Source organism: Montipora capricornis, chromosome 1, assembly GCF_036669925.1.
Source record: "Montipora capricornis isolate CH-2021 chromosome 1, ASM3666992v2, whole genome shotgun sequence".
Classification (NCBI taxonomy): Eukaryota; Metazoa; Cnidaria; class Anthozoa; order Scleractinia; family Acroporidae; genus Montipora; species Montipora capricornis.
This window is the reverse complement of record NC_090883.1, coordinates 1,616,128-1,636,127: the sequence shown is the minus strand read 5'-3', so window position 1 is coordinate 1,636,127 and position 20,000 is coordinate 1,616,128. Positions and strand designations below refer to the sequence as shown.

Genomic DNA, 20,000 nt, shown 5'->3' with positions numbered 1-20,000 from the left:
ACTATTTACTAATCTAAACAAAGGAACGATTAATGAAAGGGATGGTATTGATCAACTCTTTGAAGCAGGTTCTCAGCATAGCCAGGTGAATAATATCTGTGAAGAGAGAAAGTCGAGAAACAAAACGAGTTATTCAGAAATTCAACCACCACGCAAACCACGCTGGTGAAGACGTAGACATTTCGACACCGCTAACAGTGGGAATGTAAAAGCATTCTTATCTCCACGTTTGAGATTCTCAATTTTCCCGGTGTGAGCGGAAAAACAATTCTTCGTTTAATTTGCACACGGTGGCCACGTTAATATATCTGTGCAAAGAAACAGCGGCCATGTCACGTAGCTAACCGGGGCTCTATTCTTATTCAAACAGTTTTTTTTGTAGCGTGTAAAGAAATATCTCTGATTCGCTAAGAGTGTATCGCGAGATTTTAAAGCCAATCAGCACAACCTGAGCAGTCATGGTGCCCCCGCAGTACCCGTCCGAGCTATCTCACTGATCACTCCCCTACCCCTACCCCTTCAAAAAGCTTACCACGCAGGCTAGTCCAAGAGGAAAGTAGAGAGATTTAACATCACGTTTAAAATAGAAAGAAGGGTTATGACTTTAGCTTCGCATGACCCACGGCAGCTCGAGTATTTAGTTACCAAAAGGCAAAGACAAAAACTCAGTCTTTTAAACATCGTTTGTAGGACAAGACGCTATATATTTAATGAAAATCCTTACCCGACAAATTTTGAGAGTTTCGATGACGCTGTTTTGTTGGTCAGCAGAGAGTCAACGTGAGTTCATGAAGAAAACCAAAATCTTCCCTCCTTTGACATACTGGAAAATGATTTTGGGTAATTTTTTTCCGCGAACAACTTCTTATATAGAAGAAAAATGAGAAGAAAATTTCCCGTATACGGCAAACGCGAAAATGCCTACTTTCACGTAGAAACGGCAAGTGGCAGCCGGCAAACGTAGAAAATGGCGGGAGAATCATGGTCACGTGGTCACTTTTGCCGTTCGCGTTTCACGTAAACGTGATGATAAATCTCTCTCGTGTATCTTAGGCTCTGCCCTCAGAGGGAATGTATGAGCTTACCTTACAATTTCTTCAGGGTAGCAGTTGTTGATGGCATTGATGTTTTCACCAAGATCAGAATTTGGGTCGGCATTGATCTCTTGTACCTTCTTCAACCCTCCACTTGTCACAAACTGCCGGCGCGCCTTGGTGTCATTTGGAAGAACCTTGGCAAACTGTCCAACTACATACTTCAAAATGTTAGGTGGCGCATCGAACAAAAGCGGTTGTAACGCAGGTACATGAACGCATTTTTGAAGAATGTTGGCGAGGGCTTTCTTGGACTGAAAAACAAAGAAAAGAAATTGATTGACCACGGTTACGAAATAATATATCACTTGAATCCGTACAGGTAGATCCAGCGATTTGGTTCCCGGCCATGCTCAGCGTTGCAAATCGGCAATACAAGATTGAGGCCCTGTTTATGTTTGTAATTACATGGAGATGGGGTAACCCGGGTAGGGGGTAACCCACCTAGGTGGGGTCGACAAATTGCTCGCGTTTGCATGCAATCTTACCACTCCGGTGTCCCAGAGTGGCCTTTCTCGAGGCTGGTGGTTAATCCTCAGTAGCCTGAACGTTCTTATAATAAAAAGGTCCTTATAGAAAAGAGAGTGCAATGATGTGCAAAAATTTGAATAATTCTGGACATTGCACATTGATAAAATGGCGGATTTTCACTGACGCCAAGCTTACTCTGTCAAAAAAAGGTGGATAGTAGAAGTTGTAGTATTTATATATAAATGACGTGAAAACTGCATTTGGAGCCAGGCACCGAGTGTGAGGTGATGTTGTAACGGTCCAATTTGCTTACTATTTTTTTGTAAGATCGAGCACTTTGAAATCACTTTACTGAAAGATTTTGGCCCAAACAAACAAGTAGGCGCAAGTTTTCAGTAATATTCAGTAGCTTTTGCTATATCACTAAATTTTCCGGTTGATAAAGAACCTAAGTAGCCTAAATGTTTGTTAGATACCATTTATGTAAGAACCTGTTTAACCCAACTTGAGAAAATGCAGGTTCTTACATGCGGGTTTTTCCTGTATATCCAAACGTTAAGGACACATGATACCCAAATTAAGTTAATGTACATCAACTAGGGAATCCATTTTTCACCCAGTGCGACCTCGCAAAAATTGGAAACGGCAAAACAGGAAATCACAAATTTTAAGCTTATCGAAAGTAGGTAAACAAAACTTCGCCGAGTGCGACCCTGGCTCAACCCTTTTCAATCTTTCACGAAATCTGGAACGGATCATGAAACATGTTGTATTTAGTTGTATTTTATAGATGCAAAACAACCAGGTGAAAATAATCGTCAACCGGTGTTTTTAGCTCCTTTAAACGTTTTACGAGGTTGTTAAAAGCTTATCAAGTACCAGAGGATAGCCATTTAAATTAGCTAGGAAAGAGTGAATTCGTGTTCATTCTTATCGCTTCACTGTTCAACTACAACATGGTGAAACCAAAAACATTTGGATATTTCTCAACTTTGTGATCACAGCTATCGAGTGGTTTTAACCCCGTCTTATTTCAAGGTAGTACGTTGCGGCGTTACTTCGGAAAGTGAACGTCGGATTAGCGATATTGATCGTCGCCATATCGACTTGAAAAAATCGATAATGGTCGTTGGTCTTGTCGATTATTTTACATCTGAGTGAGTGACAAATTTCCATATTCTGATCCCTAACGATAGTCGTTTATACCGCGTATCCACGACAAAAAAGCGAGCTTTATATTTCATTTCTGATCAACTACGATATTAAAAATAACACGATTTTTCTATTTTCCCCATACTGTCTCAACTTCTGACACTAAAACTCCTTGCTTAGAATTATTAACTTGGGTATTTTCCTATTTACCTTGGCCTGCAGGTCTTCAGAGCTTCCAGTGTTAAGATAACACTGTAACAAGTATTTCAAAGCTTGTGTGACAGCCACTGGTTCAGCATGATGAGGAGTATGTTTTCCGATCTGACCCAAGGCCCACGCGGCAGCGGCCTGTAACAGGTTGAAAAGAGCACAGACACAGATTCAGTGCTAAACAAGGTTAAAAAGAGGTACTTGATCCCTTAATTGAGGAGAATCTTCCCAGTTCACATGAACACACGTAAGTGTACTTAAGTTTTCTTAACGAACGTTCTTGTTCCCAACGTTGGCGATTCTTTCTGTAAGCACCAAGGAACGACCTAAGACCAGTTGCTGTAATAATAGTAGTAGTAATAATAATAATAATAATAATAATAATAATAATAATAATAATAATAATAATAATAATAATAATAATAATAATAATAAACGCGGTGGCTTTATTATTCAACGTCACAACGAGTTACGCGACCTCGAAGCTGATCTACTTAACCTAGTCTGCAATGATGTAGAAACAGAACCAGTTCTACAAGAAATTACCGGAGAGACTTTAAACAGCGGTGCAAACCTGGCCTGCGACGCCCGCCTCGACATTCATGCACGTGGATTTTGGGAGAAACAAAAGTCGACCTTTTTCGATATAAGAGTATGCCATCCAAACGCTGACTCATACAAAGATCTTACGCCAGAACAAGTGTATCGCCTTCATGAAAACGAGAAGAAAAGAATGTATGAACGACGAGTCCTGGAAGTCGAACAAGCGTCCTTTACGCCATTAGTATTCACCACAACAGGAGGTATGGGACGCGAATGTTTAAGATACCATAGCCGACTCGCAGAACTGATATCCATAAAGAAAGGCGAAGACTATGCAAAGACAATGACGTGGATAAGAGGAAAAGTTTCTTTCTCTATTTTAAGGTCAGCGCTACTCTGCCTCAGAGGCTCCAGATCAAATAGGAGGCGAACCAATAATGTTAAAGACATTGATGTGGACGTTGAACTTGCCTGATCTAATATTAAATGACTGTTCTATTTTATTTTATTTATTTATTTATTTATTTATTTGGAAGTTTTAAAACAGTTTTAAACAGAGAAATACCTATATTGCTCGTAAATTTATAGTTCTTACCTTTTGGAGATATTTTAATTTTTGTAAATATTTTTATTTTTTATTATGCAAATAAAATGATTATATTAAAAAAAAAAATAATAATAATAAAAAAATAAATAAATAAATAATAATAATAATGATCATCATCATGATCATCATCATGATCATCACCATCATTTGTTTGAGCTGGTTGAAGGTTTGGCAGCTATTCAGCTGATGTGGACCTGCTACACCCTCCCACCCACACAGTCACAAAGGACAGCCGCAAAACCGGAACACCGAGGACTTCATCCCCTACTCTTCTCGAATAGTGTGTGGGTTCTTTAACGCCCCATAGAGAACTTATGAACATAGAAAATATTTGTGAGACGGGGCCAACGGTTCATAGTCCTTATCCGAGAAGACTTGAAAGTCTAACCATTTGCGGGTGTAATAGGCCTTGTTCACGATAGCCGCCATGTTGGTTTTCAAATTGTCATGCAAATTAGCCATGTGTAATGTTGGGGGGCAAACATTGGAAAAAAGGCAAATTGCGGAAAATCGGCGCGTCGAAATATTGAATTAACATTTCTAAAAGTACATTTTAGAATTTAGGATTAAGTCCCATTTATGATAATTTTATATCTTTGATTGCCTTTGACATTTTGACTTTATATTTCGTTATCTCCTCATTTTTCACTAAAAAAAACCTTGGAGCTAACTTGTGTAATCATTCTATTTTACTACTTAAGTGAAAAACATTCAATGAACGTGAAAAAAATCGTCTGTGTGGCTAAGATGTTCGTCAAAACCTCTCGAACTTGTCTTGTTTGGCCCCTCAGAAGTGTGTAGCTAATTTACATGATAATAGCAAATCCAACATGGCGGCCATCGTGAATAAGGTCTATTACAAAGGCAGCACTTTCTTCTCAGTTATTTAAAAGACCCTGAGTGTTGGTCCGGCCGGAGTCCAACTCACGACCTCCCGCACGTCAGCCCAGGGCTACCGGTGCGTGGTTCATTGCCATCTATCATATGGTCTTGAAATAAAATCAAACCGAATCAAATTAAAGGAAGTCAAATAAAATGATGGTTTTTGATCACAGGGTAATTTGAACTGAAGACATACCTTGATATGATCCTCTTCATTTTCTGTTAGAATTGCAGCTAATTCGATGGCTCCCTAGCACAAAGACAAGGCAATTAGGATTCCTATTAACGGGGTATTAATGTTTATAGCAATTGCAAGAGACCCGGTATTATTCTTGATTTTTACAAGAATGATGTCAAGGCGAAGTTGAGTTTCTCTACACAAAGAAATGACAGCCATCTTGGTTTTTCAAATATATAGAGTGTACTGACAGAAGGTTGAACATTAGAGGTACACAAGAACCCTTTGCAGAAATGGCGGTGTGTTATTAAGGCTACGCAACCTTATCTCAAGCAAGACTAAGCTTCAACTGTACCAAACAGCAATTATTCCTCATCTGACATATTGCCAGATCGTATGGCATTTTTGTAAACAGTCTGAGAGGCGAAAACTGGAGAGACTGCAAGAACGCGCTCTAAGAGTAATTTACAACTGCAGGACAGACAATTATCAAGGTCTTCTACGCCCTACAAAGCTGCCCTCTCTCTACAACAGGCGGCTTCAATCCTCTTTGGGGAAGTGGTAATAAAGTATGTATGTATGTATGTATGTATGTATGTATGTATGTATGTATGTATGTGTATGTATGTATGTATGTATGTATGTATGTATGTATGTATGTATGTATGTATGTATGTATGTATGTATGTATGTATGTATGTATGTATGTATGTATGTATGTATGTATGTATGTATGTATGTATGTATGTATGTATGTATGTATGTATGTATGTATTGTAACTTTATGTACAAAGTTAGTAATGGCTTGGCGCCTGATTACATAGTTGAACTTTTTAGTACTGCAAACAAAGGTTACTCCTTAAGAAATGCTGAATTTGAAATACCTCGCTACTCTACAGTAAGATACGGAAAACATTCGATCAGATATCGGGGTCCATATCTTTGGTCCAGACTATCCTTAAGCGATCGACAGCGTCAGTCACTGGACAATTTTAGAAAAAAACATTAGAAAGAAAGACCCGGCAGCACTAATTGAGGGCACGTGCATCAATTGCAATTTATGCACTACCTAACCAGCTTCGCAATGGAATTTTGTTCTATCTCTCTTTGTCCAGTGACTGCTGCTCAATTGAATTGTTTAGCTGACACCAAGTAATTATAGACTTGTCAATATTTTGGATCAGTCGAGACTAAGTAATTATAAATTCGTAAATATTTTAGATATTCTCTGAATCAAGCATTTTTCACTGATGTCAATCAATGCAACAGACTGTGGACTTGAACTTCAGACTCCCCATGGTTCTTTAAAGGAGCACTAATACTCTTTCAAGAAAAGACTCTAAAAGTCAAGGTCTGCAGTTTAAGAAATACAGTAGAAGATTACTGTTATTCGAAATTAATGTTGGTGCCAACTTTTATACCAAGGGACACTGTTCAGCGTTGTCTGTACTCTTATCGACAACGATATTCGTCATCACAGTGGTCAAAATGTTGTGGATTCATGAGGCGGAACCGAGTGAGTCCACAACATTTGCTGATTGGCTATTATATTGCGTGACAAATTGACACGAGCATGACGCGTACAGCGTTGTCTAGACTCTTATCGACAACGGAAAATTAGCCAATCAGATTGCGAGATTACAATAAATTGTGGTAAAAAATGATATTGTACATACTTTTGATACGATGACAGACATAGCAAGTGTTTCAGAGTGAGCAGAGACATATCCCAGCATCATGATTCCAGGAAGACGAACATTTCCTCTGGTTTCTTTGATGAAATCCACAACTGCTGCTACACCTCCAGCATTGGTAATCAACTGTGCAAGCTGGGTTTAATAAAAAGGAATTTACACACTTCGAGTTATGAACTACAGGGAGTATTAAGTAATCAACTAAAATGTCCAAAATAATCACTTCAGTGACTTCCACCAGTGACATCACGACCTTTCAACAAGTCATTATTTTTTTAACATGATCTGGGCACTTAGAGTGGTACTATGATCAAAAAACCACTTCCTTTTTTTCTTCAGATTTTGAATGTGTGTTTGCTTAACATCTGCCTGGCAAAATTTTGAGCTTTGATTTTTATCCAAAGGCTGTTTACTTTGAGTGTAAGTTTTGGATTTCACGGTCCGCCATTACTTCTGTTCAAAACTGACCGAATTGCACCTCAGAGGGTTGGATCTAGGGGAAAATGACGTCATTCATTCAATAACGTAAAATTCCGGCTTGTAAACACAAATTATTATGGCGTCCAAATCCACTGTGACACCGGTCTGAGTTCGTCCCGGTCTCATGTAAATATCCCCTTAGTTTTGAAATCCAAAGGAAAAAGAGATTCGATTTTTTGATCATAGTACAACTTTACGTGCAGGATTCCAGCAAAATAAGATGCACACTCCTGTGGGAGATGGAACAGACTTTTCCTTTTAGCCTAAACATGAAGAACATACTGGTAATTATTTACAATAATAATAGGCTTAGGGTGAGAGTCGGAAAGGGTTACAATTTAGGAATGGGTTAGGATAAGTGTTTCTGCCTACTTTAAAAATGAGAAATAAGGCCACACTTTGTGACTGTAATAGCACCTGCTTTTCTGACGTCAAGTTGAAGAGAAGGGAAACTAAATGTGATGTTTGTACACGATACTATCAAAATCATACTGTCCTTACATGTCTCGACTTGACCTGATATGACATGACACAACTTCACATCAATCAACAACACGTGACTGGCTTTAATAAGCAAAAGTACGTACCTCTGGCGTATGTTTTGCGATTTCCCTTATCAGGGTTGCTACATTCTTTTTCACATATTCATCTGAGTCTATTTTAAAACAAAGTAGAGGGTTAGAAGAAACCATCTTTTCATCATGTAGTAATTATGTAGTTGAAGAGAGCCTCTTTTCCAAAAAAACAAAAAGAATATTTGGATATCCCAATTGGGATATTCCAACACACTTGATTTGATCTGTTCTAGAATGTACTGGCCTTCTTGACATGTACATGTAGATTGGTCAACAATGGTTTCTCTAATTAGTTACCTTAAATAAACTTCAGAATTGAGTACTTACACTGTAAGTACCTTGGTAGGAGCACAAATTAATTAGTTCTAAGGTTAGCACACACACTAGTTTTGCAGCTCTAGGACAAGATTTTTCATTGTGAGTATGGCACACAGTCAGTTGTACCTTGAATAGTTCAATTAATATACTGAAAGGTCAGTTGTCACTAAATTTGAAAAGGTCCATTGCCACAAATAATGCACACGAATTAATGGAACTTTTGTGAGAATGACTTATTAACACTGCCCCAGCCTTAAGGAAAGGAAAGGAACTTTATTTTTAGTGTCTAGTCGTTCTAGCGCTGGAGCACTAATAGGGGACACAAGTGTACACGTAAACTGAAATTTAACAATTAACGCAAATGAAGTCAAATGCTGGTTTTTGAGGAGAGGAGAAAACCGCAGTACCCGGAGAAAAATCTCGTGGTGCAGAGTAGAGAACCAACAAACTCAACCCACATGTGAAGCAGAGTCTGAGAATCAAGCCCGGGCCACATTGGAGGGAGGCGAGTGCTCTCACTACTGCATCATCCCTGCAACTCAGAGACCATAATTATAATACTATGTAGTTATAATATAAGACTAAGTATAGGTAATCACATGATTTTGAGTGCAATTTGGAATAAATAAGCACGAGTAAATTTTTTCAAAGAAGATCCCTATGGACTCGTGCAATTTGCAGTCTCTGAAAAAATTTACAAGTGCTTATTTATTCCAAATTGCACGAGAAAAATCATGTGATAACTTATTAATAAATATACATGAAAAAACTCGAGATTGTTAAGCAGAAGAAATGCTCACACATCATCCAATCAGGGAAAAATTGTGCCATTTAGGGCATGCACTAGATTTGAAAACAAAGATTTGATTGGTTCTGACCAAACCCTATTGTTTATAATAAGCCAATCATAATCCAGAATTTCACTGCACTGGTATTACACTTTTTGCACTGTGTTACACATGACACATGCACTGCTCTCAGCCAATCAAAATCGAGTAATTTTTTCATGTATATTATTATCATAACTTTAAAATTAATAATATCTACATGATGACTTGCAAATGTTTGTACCTTTGAGGCACATCAGGACAGAGGGAAAAATTTCAGCTTCCACAACCATTTCAGCCAGGTCCACAGAGTGCTTGGCAATCTGGCTTAATGCCGAGAATATGTGACGCTGAAAAACAAAATGAAGGAAAAAAAATTAAGCATTATTGAGGTGACAGAATAATTATTGTTTTCAACAATCATACAGATGTAATCACCCTATCCAAATCATACAGTGTACTTTAATAATGCACTCAGGCCCTGATGCCACCTACATAAAACTGCATAATGATCATTTTTGACCTGAAGTACAACTATGTATGATAAGTTTTATGTTTAGTGACATGAAAAATAATGATGTTCATAGAGTTCACAATAATCATGAAAGAGAAGCTGAGGTGAATTTGATAAATGCTAATTAAAATCAATGTCATTTAAGGCCCACCCAGCCATGAAGCCATTAAATGAAGAAAGACTCAAGGATGTTGAATAGTGCTCCATCACTTGGTTGACTCTGTGAAAGTTGTAGCATACCATAATTTATCTTGGTTGTCTTGGGTTTTAAATCTTAGCTATTCAAGCTGATTAAAAATCTGACTAAAAAAATAATTAATCCATATTGACTTCTAGGAGTTTGACTTAATACTGTAGATGTTACTCTCTCCAATGCCAGATGATTTTACTCATCAAGGGAGGTCAGTCAAAATGGGCTAAAGCATGTTAACCCATCAATTGACTCCCAGGGGTTCCCCATTGATGAGTAAAATCATCTGGCGTTAGACAGAGTAAAATACTCAGATGGCGTTGGACGGTTTCGGCCGGTTTGGACGTCAAAGGGCTAAAATGGCATGTGCATAAAATGACAACATTTACAATTTATAATTACTTTAAATAGTGCTGCTGAAAAGACCTACAGTTTATGTACATGTAGACTGCCTAACAATTTTACTGACAGCTTTTGCAAGTCAAAAATTTAATTTTAGTTAATATCAACACGACTGTACAAAAAGCACAGGTTGCCAAAATGCCAATTTGAAAGTCTTTAAATTTTAACCATTTCATGACTACAGCTCTATTGAATTATATTATTTTGTTTTTCAAATGATGTACAAATTTAAAATATCAGACACACAATTAACCATCTATGCCTATAATTTTATAACCTTGTACATATTAAGTGTAACTGCAGTACAATAAGAGAGATTTTTACATAGTCAAACTTTTATAATTATAATAACTTTAATTTATGCATTGTGGTACAGGGATTGATGGAAGAAGGTGCATGATTACCTTTAATTTAAAATCTGGATTAAGAATCATTTGTGCGAGGTGAGCAACAGCCCCAGCATCCACCACTGTTTGTGCCAACTAGAGGTAAAAAATAACTGAAATTATTTCCATGAAAATATTATTATATATTATAAATTTTAATGACAGACAAATTTGATTTAAAGGGGGGGAATTCATGAAGTGCACAGGGAGTAAAACAGTGCTTGAAAAGGGCAAGAAGGTTAGGCAAATGAGCAATTTTCACGATGGTGTCATTTGACTACAACTACCACAATTCAGTTTGTTTTTCTTTTCATATTTAAATTTTGCATTCCCAGTGGGGTAAAAATAACGATAGCTCTAATTAGCATGAGACAAGCAAAACCTGAAGGATTCTGGTACTTGTAGTCAAATGGCATCATCAAGCAAATGTCCTATTATGCATTATACCCATCCACTGATTTGGATAGCTTGGATTCATTTGTTCATGCTGTAGTTAAAAATTGTTCCAGACCCTTGATTGTCTTACAGACATGAAACAAAGGAAAGTACAATGTAAAAAACAAACAACAGTACTTTGAAAAACTTTAACCAACTTGAAGGAAAAATTTGAACTACAACATTTACAATCTTATGCAGTTTTTATATTATGCAGTGTTTTCTAGATAATTATACCCATAGAAAAGTTACGTAACAGTCTGAGAACAAAAACAAAAAAAAAGCAGTTTCCTACCTCTGGGGAGTGTTTGCAAATGTCACTCAATGCAGATGCTGCGATTCTCTTGAGTGGCATTTCAGGCTCCTGGATACAAAGCACTAACAGAGGCACTGCACCAGCATCAACCACAGCTTGCGACAGCTCTGTAAAGGAGTAAATTTTTTAAGATGTAAAGGTCCATTTTGAAGGGTTAATTGTTCGAGACCTGGCCTTAAACCATTGACTGCTGGGAGTCAGACCTAATTGACAGATTTACTCTCCGTCTATAAACACCAGACGATTTTAGTTGTCAACTGGGGGTGTGCTGGAGCGCCTAAGGAGTAAATGCATGGGTTAACCAGTCAAAAACAATGTCCCCTTCAATAATTAACCCATTGACTCCTGGGAGTGAGACTTAACAGATTTTACTCTGTTTAATGTTAGACGATTTTACTCGTCAACTGGGGGCGTTGCGGGGTGCCAGCTGTAGTGAGGGGTGAATGGGTAAACCAGTCTCGTCCATTAACGCATTTGACTCCGGAGAGCGAGACCACAGGTTTTTATACTCTGTCTAATGCCAGACAATTAATTTTTACTTGACAACTTAGAGGGTCCCCTGGGGCACTTGTACGTACATGTAGTGAGGGGTCAATGGGAAATCAGTCATTAAAAACTGTCCCCTCCATTAACCCATTGACTCCTGAGAGTGAGACTTATAACCGATTTTACTAACACCAGACGATTTTACTCGTCATCTGGGGTTGTCCTGAGGTGCCTGAAGAGTGAATGCATGGTTTTTACAGTCAAACCAAGTGAAGCGTACCCCTTAAGATTGCATTAATGAAGTGATTATTTGAAACTTGAACCCGCTAGTCGTTTCAAGAATGCAATAATGAATTGATTATTCGAATATTGAACTCGCTCGCTCGATCCAAGAATATGGCTAAATTCGCTAACGGCTTCCGTTTTCGAAAAATCAATTCACTGTTGCGACTAGTAGGTTTCAAACCTAGTAGTCTTTTCTAGAATGCAATACTGAATCGATTTTTCGGAAACGGAACCCGTTAGCCGTATTCTTGGACCGAACGAGGGAGTTCAATATTCGAATAATCAATTCATTATTGCATTCTTGAAACGACTAGCGGGTTCAAGTTTCAAAATCTCAGTTCATTAATGCAATCTTGAGGGGTACGCTTCACTTGGTTTGACTGTAAGGAAGATAAAAATATGACAATAAATGATCACTTTTTCATTTGCATTCCTTTTTATTCTCGGCTCCCAGCCTATTGCCCAATAAAAGAAAAACTTTCTTTATACCTGAATTGTGTCTTGCAATATAACCTAGAGCCCAGGCTGCAGCTTCTTTCACTCCAGGGTCGAATTCCTCCAAACAAATCACGAGGGCATCCAAAGCACCACAATCCACTACAGCCTTAAAAGGATCACAACATGATCATCAAATAAAATTTTTAACTCTACATGTGTTATAAGGGTACAATGTATGACTATAAACCATGTTTTTACTATTAAATTAAGGTCTTTAGAGCATATTCGGTTACCTCAGCTAAGATTATAGGGAACCTGGTACTAGTCAGCCCAGCAGGTATATTTATAATTTTACCGTTTACAGGTCACTGTTGTAACAATGGTTAAAAACACCCCTAACCCTTTATTAATGCTAACCCCAGGCCTAAAGACTATTATTTAGGCCTAAGGTTACATTAGGAAAGGAGTAGGTAATGTTCTATTGAAGTTAAGACAATGACCTGTAAATCTGACCTGTGACCTGTAAAAAATACCTGCCGCTAGTCAGCCATGTTTGTTACAGGGACGGAGTTTACATGTAGATGGAAATATTAAACCAAGAAAATTGAGTTTCAACACAACTCATTTGATACCTTTGGCAATGGAAGCCTAACAAGTGATTATTATTCACTTCATGTTTTGTTCATTAAAAAAAAAAAAGAAAAAAGGTTTTTGTTATTTTACGTGAAGATAATACATCAAAATCACCTTCACAACACCTGCATATACATGTAAGAACACATGATTTTGCGGTAGGCTGATCTACATGTAGTTGAATATTTTATTGGGTGCTTTGTGAGAAATCACCCTGAAGATGTTCTAACTTACTAATAAATATACAACATTCTTTATTTTTTTTCCGCATCCTATCAGAAGACCAGCAGTACTGTGAAAAACTTGAATGTGTAGAATTAGCTGCACTGTTTTGATCTCATTTTGGACATTAAATTGGGGATGCAGCTGCTTATCTAAATGTATGAGACCAAACCTTTCAGGTGTGAATTCAATTATTGGTTTTAAATTGGGTCAAAAGAAGAAAAAAAAGATGTCCTAGTATTAAAGATACCTGTGCCAACTGGGGAGAATGCTTTGCCACAGCGCGAAGTACGAAGGCTGCAGCTTTTTTATAAAAGCGCTGAAAAGAGAAAATAATTGAAAAATTAATGGTACATAATTTCAATACTGGTGATCACCCATGTAAAGAATGCAATAAGCTAAAATTATACTTCATATCCTAGCCAATGTTAGCCTGCGAACAGCAGACGCATTTCCGGTCGTCGGAAATGCGTTTGCTGTTCGCAGGCTAAGCCAATGTTGCCTCTCTAAAATTCCCATGCCTGATTTCCAGTTCAAGAGAAAAAATTAACTTTTGATACAATTTTTATTGATTAGAAGTATTAAAGAGCATTTATGGCCAAAAAGGGTGATTAAGAACTCCAGTCTTTAAGGGCTCCTAAAATGGTAACCTTAATTAAAATTTCTCTGCTGAATATAGCCAGCTTAAAAGCAATAATTATTAGAACATGTTTCAAATGAATATGACCATAATTTTCACAACCAACTGGCTACTTCAAAATTGACAGCCTTGATCTGAGTGCAGGTTTCAGTTAGTGCTGGTGTACATGTAACTTCACCCAGAGAATTAAGTCAGTTACTTAATTTTTTCCTAAATTGAATTAACAGTCTGATCCAAATCATAATAAGTGACTTTGGTGTATTTCCCTATTATACGCACAGCCGACACGCAGTTTCATTTTGGATCAAACGTTTTCGTTGAGTTTTGCGAGTTCCCTTGTAGTTGACAGTGAATGAAGTACAGTAACGGTAAATGAAAGACCCCAGGGAGGACCTGAGCCAAATATTTCCCGATATTGACTTCTTGGCAAGCAGGGAAGTCAACCAGTCTATATTTATAGTCACCAAAACAAGTCCTGAATGACCTAAAATGATCTAAAATGACCTAATGAGCTACATGTACAACGGTATCTAAAATAAAATTAATAAAGACGTCTCCAAATCACCTAAAATTAACTAAAACAGACAAAATGGTACAAATAATTTCAATCTGCACCACTCATTAAATGTACATTGTCGGGCAAACTCAAGATTTTTGTGCTGTCATTACTCTAAGTCAATCACGAGGTGACGGTTGCTGCATGTGCAAAAATTACAGTAATCCAAAACTTTTGTGCTGTCAGCTCGGGACCAATCACAACTGTGTTATCGAGCACAGTAAGATTATTGCGCCATCAGCTGTACTCAAATCAAAACTGCGTTGCTTGGCGAACTCAGAATTTTTGCTCTGTCAGCTCTATGCAAATGACAACAGCTTGAACAGCCTTTTTTCATGCCGTCATCTCCGCAACATGTGACATTAGAAGGCTAAGTTACGTAGCTCATTTTAGGACATTTTAGATAATTTCAGATCATTTTAGGACATTCCTTGTTTTAGTAACTACAAGCCAACCAGAGCCGGGGGCAATGAAAATGAAGCACAAATTAGGCCCGTCCCACACAAAAAATGCCCAAACTTGTATTTGAAAGGCACTCAACAAGAATGAAGAGGCAGCAACTTGGTCTGCAGTGTGGCAACTTTCAGGTAGAAAGTCTTGTTGTTATCGTTTTTAGTGACAGTAACTGTAAACAAAATCAACAATTGAAAACAATTGGAAAAGCGCAATGAGAAAAAGAGTTTCCTGGAGTCCATTTTCAGCAACTGCACTCACAGGCACCCCAAGCTCAGTGTGAGGGAAAGCCAACAAAAATAATTATAAGGATTTGCATGGGAATCCTGAAAAAAACCCTAAGAAGATAATTTTGCGAAAAAATTCTAAATTAAAAGCCTAACCTTATTGCCATCGAGGGTTGCTTCCTTCCTGGGTGGTTTTTTCCAGATTCGATGCGAATTGAGCCATTATCAGCTCCTTGGTTGTCAATCATCGTCAATTAATAAAAATTAATACCAAGGCTGAACACTCAGACTTCTCAGGAGCCCACCAAATTGAGTCAAATACTCAGATTGGTTATTAAAAAATGTTTCCACAGTTAATTTAATTCCACCGTAGAATTCAAGGGCAAAGGTTTTTCTTTCATTTCAATCTGCTAGCTGCACAACCGAAGCTCTGCAAGTGACGTCAGGCAGCTATTACTGCCCCAAACGAAACAATAAAATGATGAAAAACATCCTTGTTCACTTTGAACATCACACAGAGACCGTTGAGTTCGGCTTGGCAACAACTCTTTGTTTGTGGATTGGTAACAAGCCTTTGATTGTCTAAGTTGTTTGTCCTTCCTGACGACGATACCAAACAAAGACTTCTTTTAATACCAAGATACATGTACATGTACCAAAGACTCGTTGTCAAGCAAAACTCAACGCACATGTATTAAAGTGGTGCATTTATATCGTGCCTTTATCACAAACGTCTCAAAGGCGCTTGACAATGATCAATTTACCCCCAGCGGACTGGAAGCATATACAGGCGCAAATGGCAGCCGCTTCTAAGCAGTCCATGCATGCTGGTACTCATTTTACCGACCTCGGAAGGATGGAAAGCTGAGTGAACTTTAGCGCGAAAGAAGGTCACCAAATATTCCACTCTCGGCAGAACCCGGGAGCTTAGGGTTGGAAGGCAGAGATCTTACCACTGCGTCAACCCCTCCGCTCCGCTCCGTGCCACCTTAAAAGTAACCGAGGCGCTTTTTCATGACTGTTTTATTGTTTCGTTTGGGACACTAACAGCTGCCTGACGTTGCTGGCAGCTGCAGGGCTTCGATTGCACGGCTAGTGGATTGAAATGAAAGAAAAACCTTTGCCTTTGAATTCTTTGCTGGAATTTTAACCATGGGAACATTTTATCTAGGAATATTTGACTCACTTTGGTGGGCTCCTGAGAATTTAGTGTTCAGCCTTGGTATTTTAATATGACTGTTGACATCCGAGGAGCTGATAATAGCTACATGTAGCTCAAAATTCATGTTGAATCTGGAAAAAAACCACACAGGAAGGAAAACCCACAACGGCAATAAGGTTAAGCTTTTTAATTGCAAAATGTTCTGAGGTCTTTTATCGGGATTCCCATACAAATCTTTTTTAGAGTCTGCTAAGCACTCGAGAAGCTAGAGTCGCACTCAGCAACTCTTAAGCTTAAGCTTCTCTCATACTTAGCAACCTCCTGCGTGCATCCATAACTCAATATATAATTATGCACCCTAAGCATGAAGGATCAACCAATTTGACAATGACAATGGTCCGTTTCTCAGTACTCAAACCAGCGTCAACTTCCATCTTTATCGAAACTCCTGTAAGAATTGTCAATGACGTCCCTGTCATCTCTTAAAATAAGACAATAGGCCATTCCGAGTTCAACTGTCTGCCTCCTCTTCAAAGCGAGTCTAATTACAGACGAAGTTTTTCTTATGAAAATTAGTTTTCATTAATTTTATACATTTAAAGTAGAACCAATTACGATCAACAAAACTTCGCAGTCTTAGACTCACTTTGAAGAGGAGACAGACATGAACTCTGAAAATTGGCCTGTTCAATTTTCTACATTACATTTTGTTCAGCCAGTGAGTAGACTAGCTGAGGAAGGATGTCTCCCTTGACAACAGCCTCTGCCAGGTCCTCATTATAATTGGCTAATCTGCCAAGAGCCAAAGCAGCAGTCTGTTGAATATCAGGAGCTACATCAAGAAGCAGAGGTCTCAGGAGGGCCAATGCACCTGCAAAAAAAATCACAATTACAACTGTACAGAACCCTTGGTAGCATACAAATGAATGTAATTAAAAAAAAAATTGTGAATGCAATGAAAGAGGGTGTTTGTATGGTCAGGTCTGTGTGTTGTCCACAGTTAACAACTCCATCACTAGTTAAGGAGTGGGTGGGGAGTCAGGGTGGTTTAGCGGTCATCAACCACGCCTCCCACCTCTGTGACCCAGGTTCAACTCTGACCATGGGTCATATGTGGGCTGAGTTTCAGTTGATCTCAATCTGACTTCGAGGGTTTTTCTCCAGGTACTCCGGTTTTCCTCCCTCCTCAAAATGGACTCGCAGTCAATTACATCTGGCTGGGTTTGCGGTGCTGTGAGATCACACATGGGCCGTATGGCAGACCTGTGTGGTGCCTTCACATGCATTCGGTCTGAACCCATTGGGCTGGTTGATCCAGAAATGCCCTTGAAGGGAGTGGTCAACTAATAAGCACATTAATTTACATTTAATACACGCTGTAGTGGAGGTTGGGTGCCTGAAGCATCCAGGAGCTTCCACCATTGGCAGCCAGCTCCTAAATGGAGACTGCTCCCATGGCTGGGAAACCCTGGTATTAAACCCAGCTATGAGCGGCCTGGCACGCAGCATAGGAGACAGGCACCCGTCACACTGATAAAAACAGTGGAAAAGGGGGTTTGAGGGAAGGGGAAATAGCCCTAAAAATGCTCCGCAACAAGCTCTTTTTAACACAACTACTTAGGAAAGGAAAGGAAAGGAACTTTATTACCATAAATCCTCAGTCTATTAAGCCCCCCTCTCTCATACCCCCCCCCTTTTCAGAGGAGGAAAGTTAATTAATAAACCCCCCCCCCCCCCCCCCATCCTTATTCTTCACAAAAAAATTAATAATTAACATGGACTGATCAGTTATGGTTTATTCAGGCTGGAAGTTCATAATAATTATTGTTTTTGGTCTTCGGCCGCATGACTTCCAACTTCACATGCTTAACTTTCTCAACTTTGCGCTTTACTTCTCTGTGGAGAATTGTCACCATTTTCTTATCGTTAGAAAAAGCAGTATACCGCCCTGGAACCACATGTCTGTCCTCGAGAAACCTAAGCTTCCGTAAAAATTCTAAACTGCAACATTCACGAAATAAATATTTACACAGCAGGGCCCGGTTGTTCAAAAGCCGATTAACGCTAATCTCAGATTAAAAATTAACCAAGGAATTTTATTTCTCTATTTCCAAATGCTGCTCAACACTGATACTCGACAAATATTTACGTCAGAAGAAGTCAATCTTGGAAAACAAAAATAAGCAAAAGAAACTTTCACCAAAAAGTTGAAAACATGAAACAAATGTTCACGCTAATCCTGGATTAAGTTAATCACCTTTCGAACAACCGGGCCCTGAAGTGATAATTCTATAGGCAAAATTATTGTCCAACTAGTTCTTGATCTTGAGAGCTGCTGGTAGACAGGTGGTAAATGCAAACTGAAAATTCATCATACAGCTTTGCTAAGTTCTCTTGTATCATGCTTGCAAGTGAGTTTTTCTCTAACTACTGGCTTCCAGACTTTTTATAGAATGTGATGACCATGAGCAACAGATTCAAACTCGCAACAGTAGAGCTGGACAAAAGATATTCCTTGAACTCTTGCCTGAACTCTTTTAGATTACAGCTTGGGTATATCGTACTATGATCAACGAGGACCAGCAGATGCAAAATGATCTTTTGTCGCACACCGTGTATTTGTTCGAAGCTGTCAGATATGCTGTCATCAAGAACATTCCTTTTGCATCACATCTTTGTGAGCAGTTTATACCCGCACAACTCGCCACCTTTGTTCAATAACTGTTGCTTTATTCTAAGTTAACTTAGAGTTTTGTTCTTGGTTCCTTGACAGTAAATGCACTTATTGGAATAAATTAAAAGCATTTATTTTTTACGATGGAGGAGTGTGAGTTAAAATCATCTTCCCATAAAGGTGAGAAGGTGCGTTCGTATTCAATTGATTTCAAGTTGGAAGTCATTCACTATGCTGAAACGAACTCAAATCACGCTGCCAAGAAAATATATAAAATTGATCGAAACAGTATTCGTGACTGGAAGAAAAAGCAAGACAAAAATAGAAGAATTAAAGGTTGAGAGGTCTGGTGGTGCTATACGGCAACATCTAGATGGAGGTGGAAGACATCTTACCTCTGAAATTTGTTAGAGTGGATATTTGATAGATGCCATAAAGGTCTCCGTGTCTCAAGAAAAATTATCATGATGGTCAAAGCTGCAAAGTTCCAGGAAGAAAAGGAGAAAGAAGATCCAAACATTACCAAATTGACATTTTAGCCAAGGCTGGCTTGAGAAGTTCACGAATCGTTGGCATCCATCCGTCTGCGAGAGACGATGGTACAACATCACTGTCGTTGACAACTGTGTGAGTGGCTGAAGAGGCCAACCCGCAATCTGCAGTCTCTGTTGCTCTTCGTGAAAACATGAGGGGTGATGGCTGGTTTCTCCCCTCTTTTCTCCTTTGTCTTTTCAGGACTGCCGTTGCCCATCTGTTCTCCTCTGTGACTTTCATGCCCTGCCGCACAGCCTGGCGCCAGGCTTGGTGGTCGTTTGCCTGCTTTTCCCAAGTGTCAATGTCTATGCCACACAGTTTGAGGTCTCTTTTGCAGGTGTCTTTGTTTCGAAGGAGAGGGCAACCAGCTCTTGTTTTTCCCTCTGTTAGTTCACCATGATACAGGAAATCTTTGG

General features: G+C 38.7%; 1 protein-coding gene across 1 annotated transcript in view; it reads right to left on the bottom strand.

Annotated features, from left to right (window-relative positions):
- The window catches only part of LOC138040204 (sperm-associated antigen 6-like), a 25,512-nt gene that overhangs the window by 324 nt on the left and 5,188 nt on the right, over positions 1 to 20,000 (bottom strand). The window contains exons 3-14 of the mRNA XM_068886185.1: positions 17,081 to 17,247; positions 13,589 to 13,657; positions 12,535 to 12,649; positions 11,254 to 11,381; positions 10,542 to 10,619; positions 9,276 to 9,381; positions 7,899 to 7,966; positions 6,814 to 6,966; positions 5,156 to 5,209; positions 2,928 to 3,065; positions 1,086 to 1,348; positions 1 to 96 (exon numbers count right to left, since the gene is read on the bottom strand). The exon at positions 1 to 96 is cut by the window's left edge and continues 324 nt beyond it. Of these exons, the coding sequence (XP_068742286.1) occupies positions 30 to 96; positions 1,086 to 1,348; positions 2,928 to 3,065; positions 5,156 to 5,209; positions 6,814 to 6,966; positions 7,899 to 7,966; positions 9,276 to 9,381; positions 10,542 to 10,619; positions 11,254 to 11,381; positions 12,535 to 12,649; positions 13,589 to 13,657; positions 17,081 to 17,247 (1,406 nt within the window). The 3' untranslated portion in view covers positions 1 to 29. The remainder of the gene's footprint in view (positions 97 to 1,085; positions 1,349 to 2,927; positions 3,066 to 5,155; positions 5,210 to 6,813; positions 6,967 to 7,898; positions 7,967 to 9,275; positions 9,382 to 10,541; positions 10,620 to 11,253; positions 11,382 to 12,534; positions 12,650 to 13,588; positions 13,658 to 17,080; positions 17,248 to 20,000) is intronic.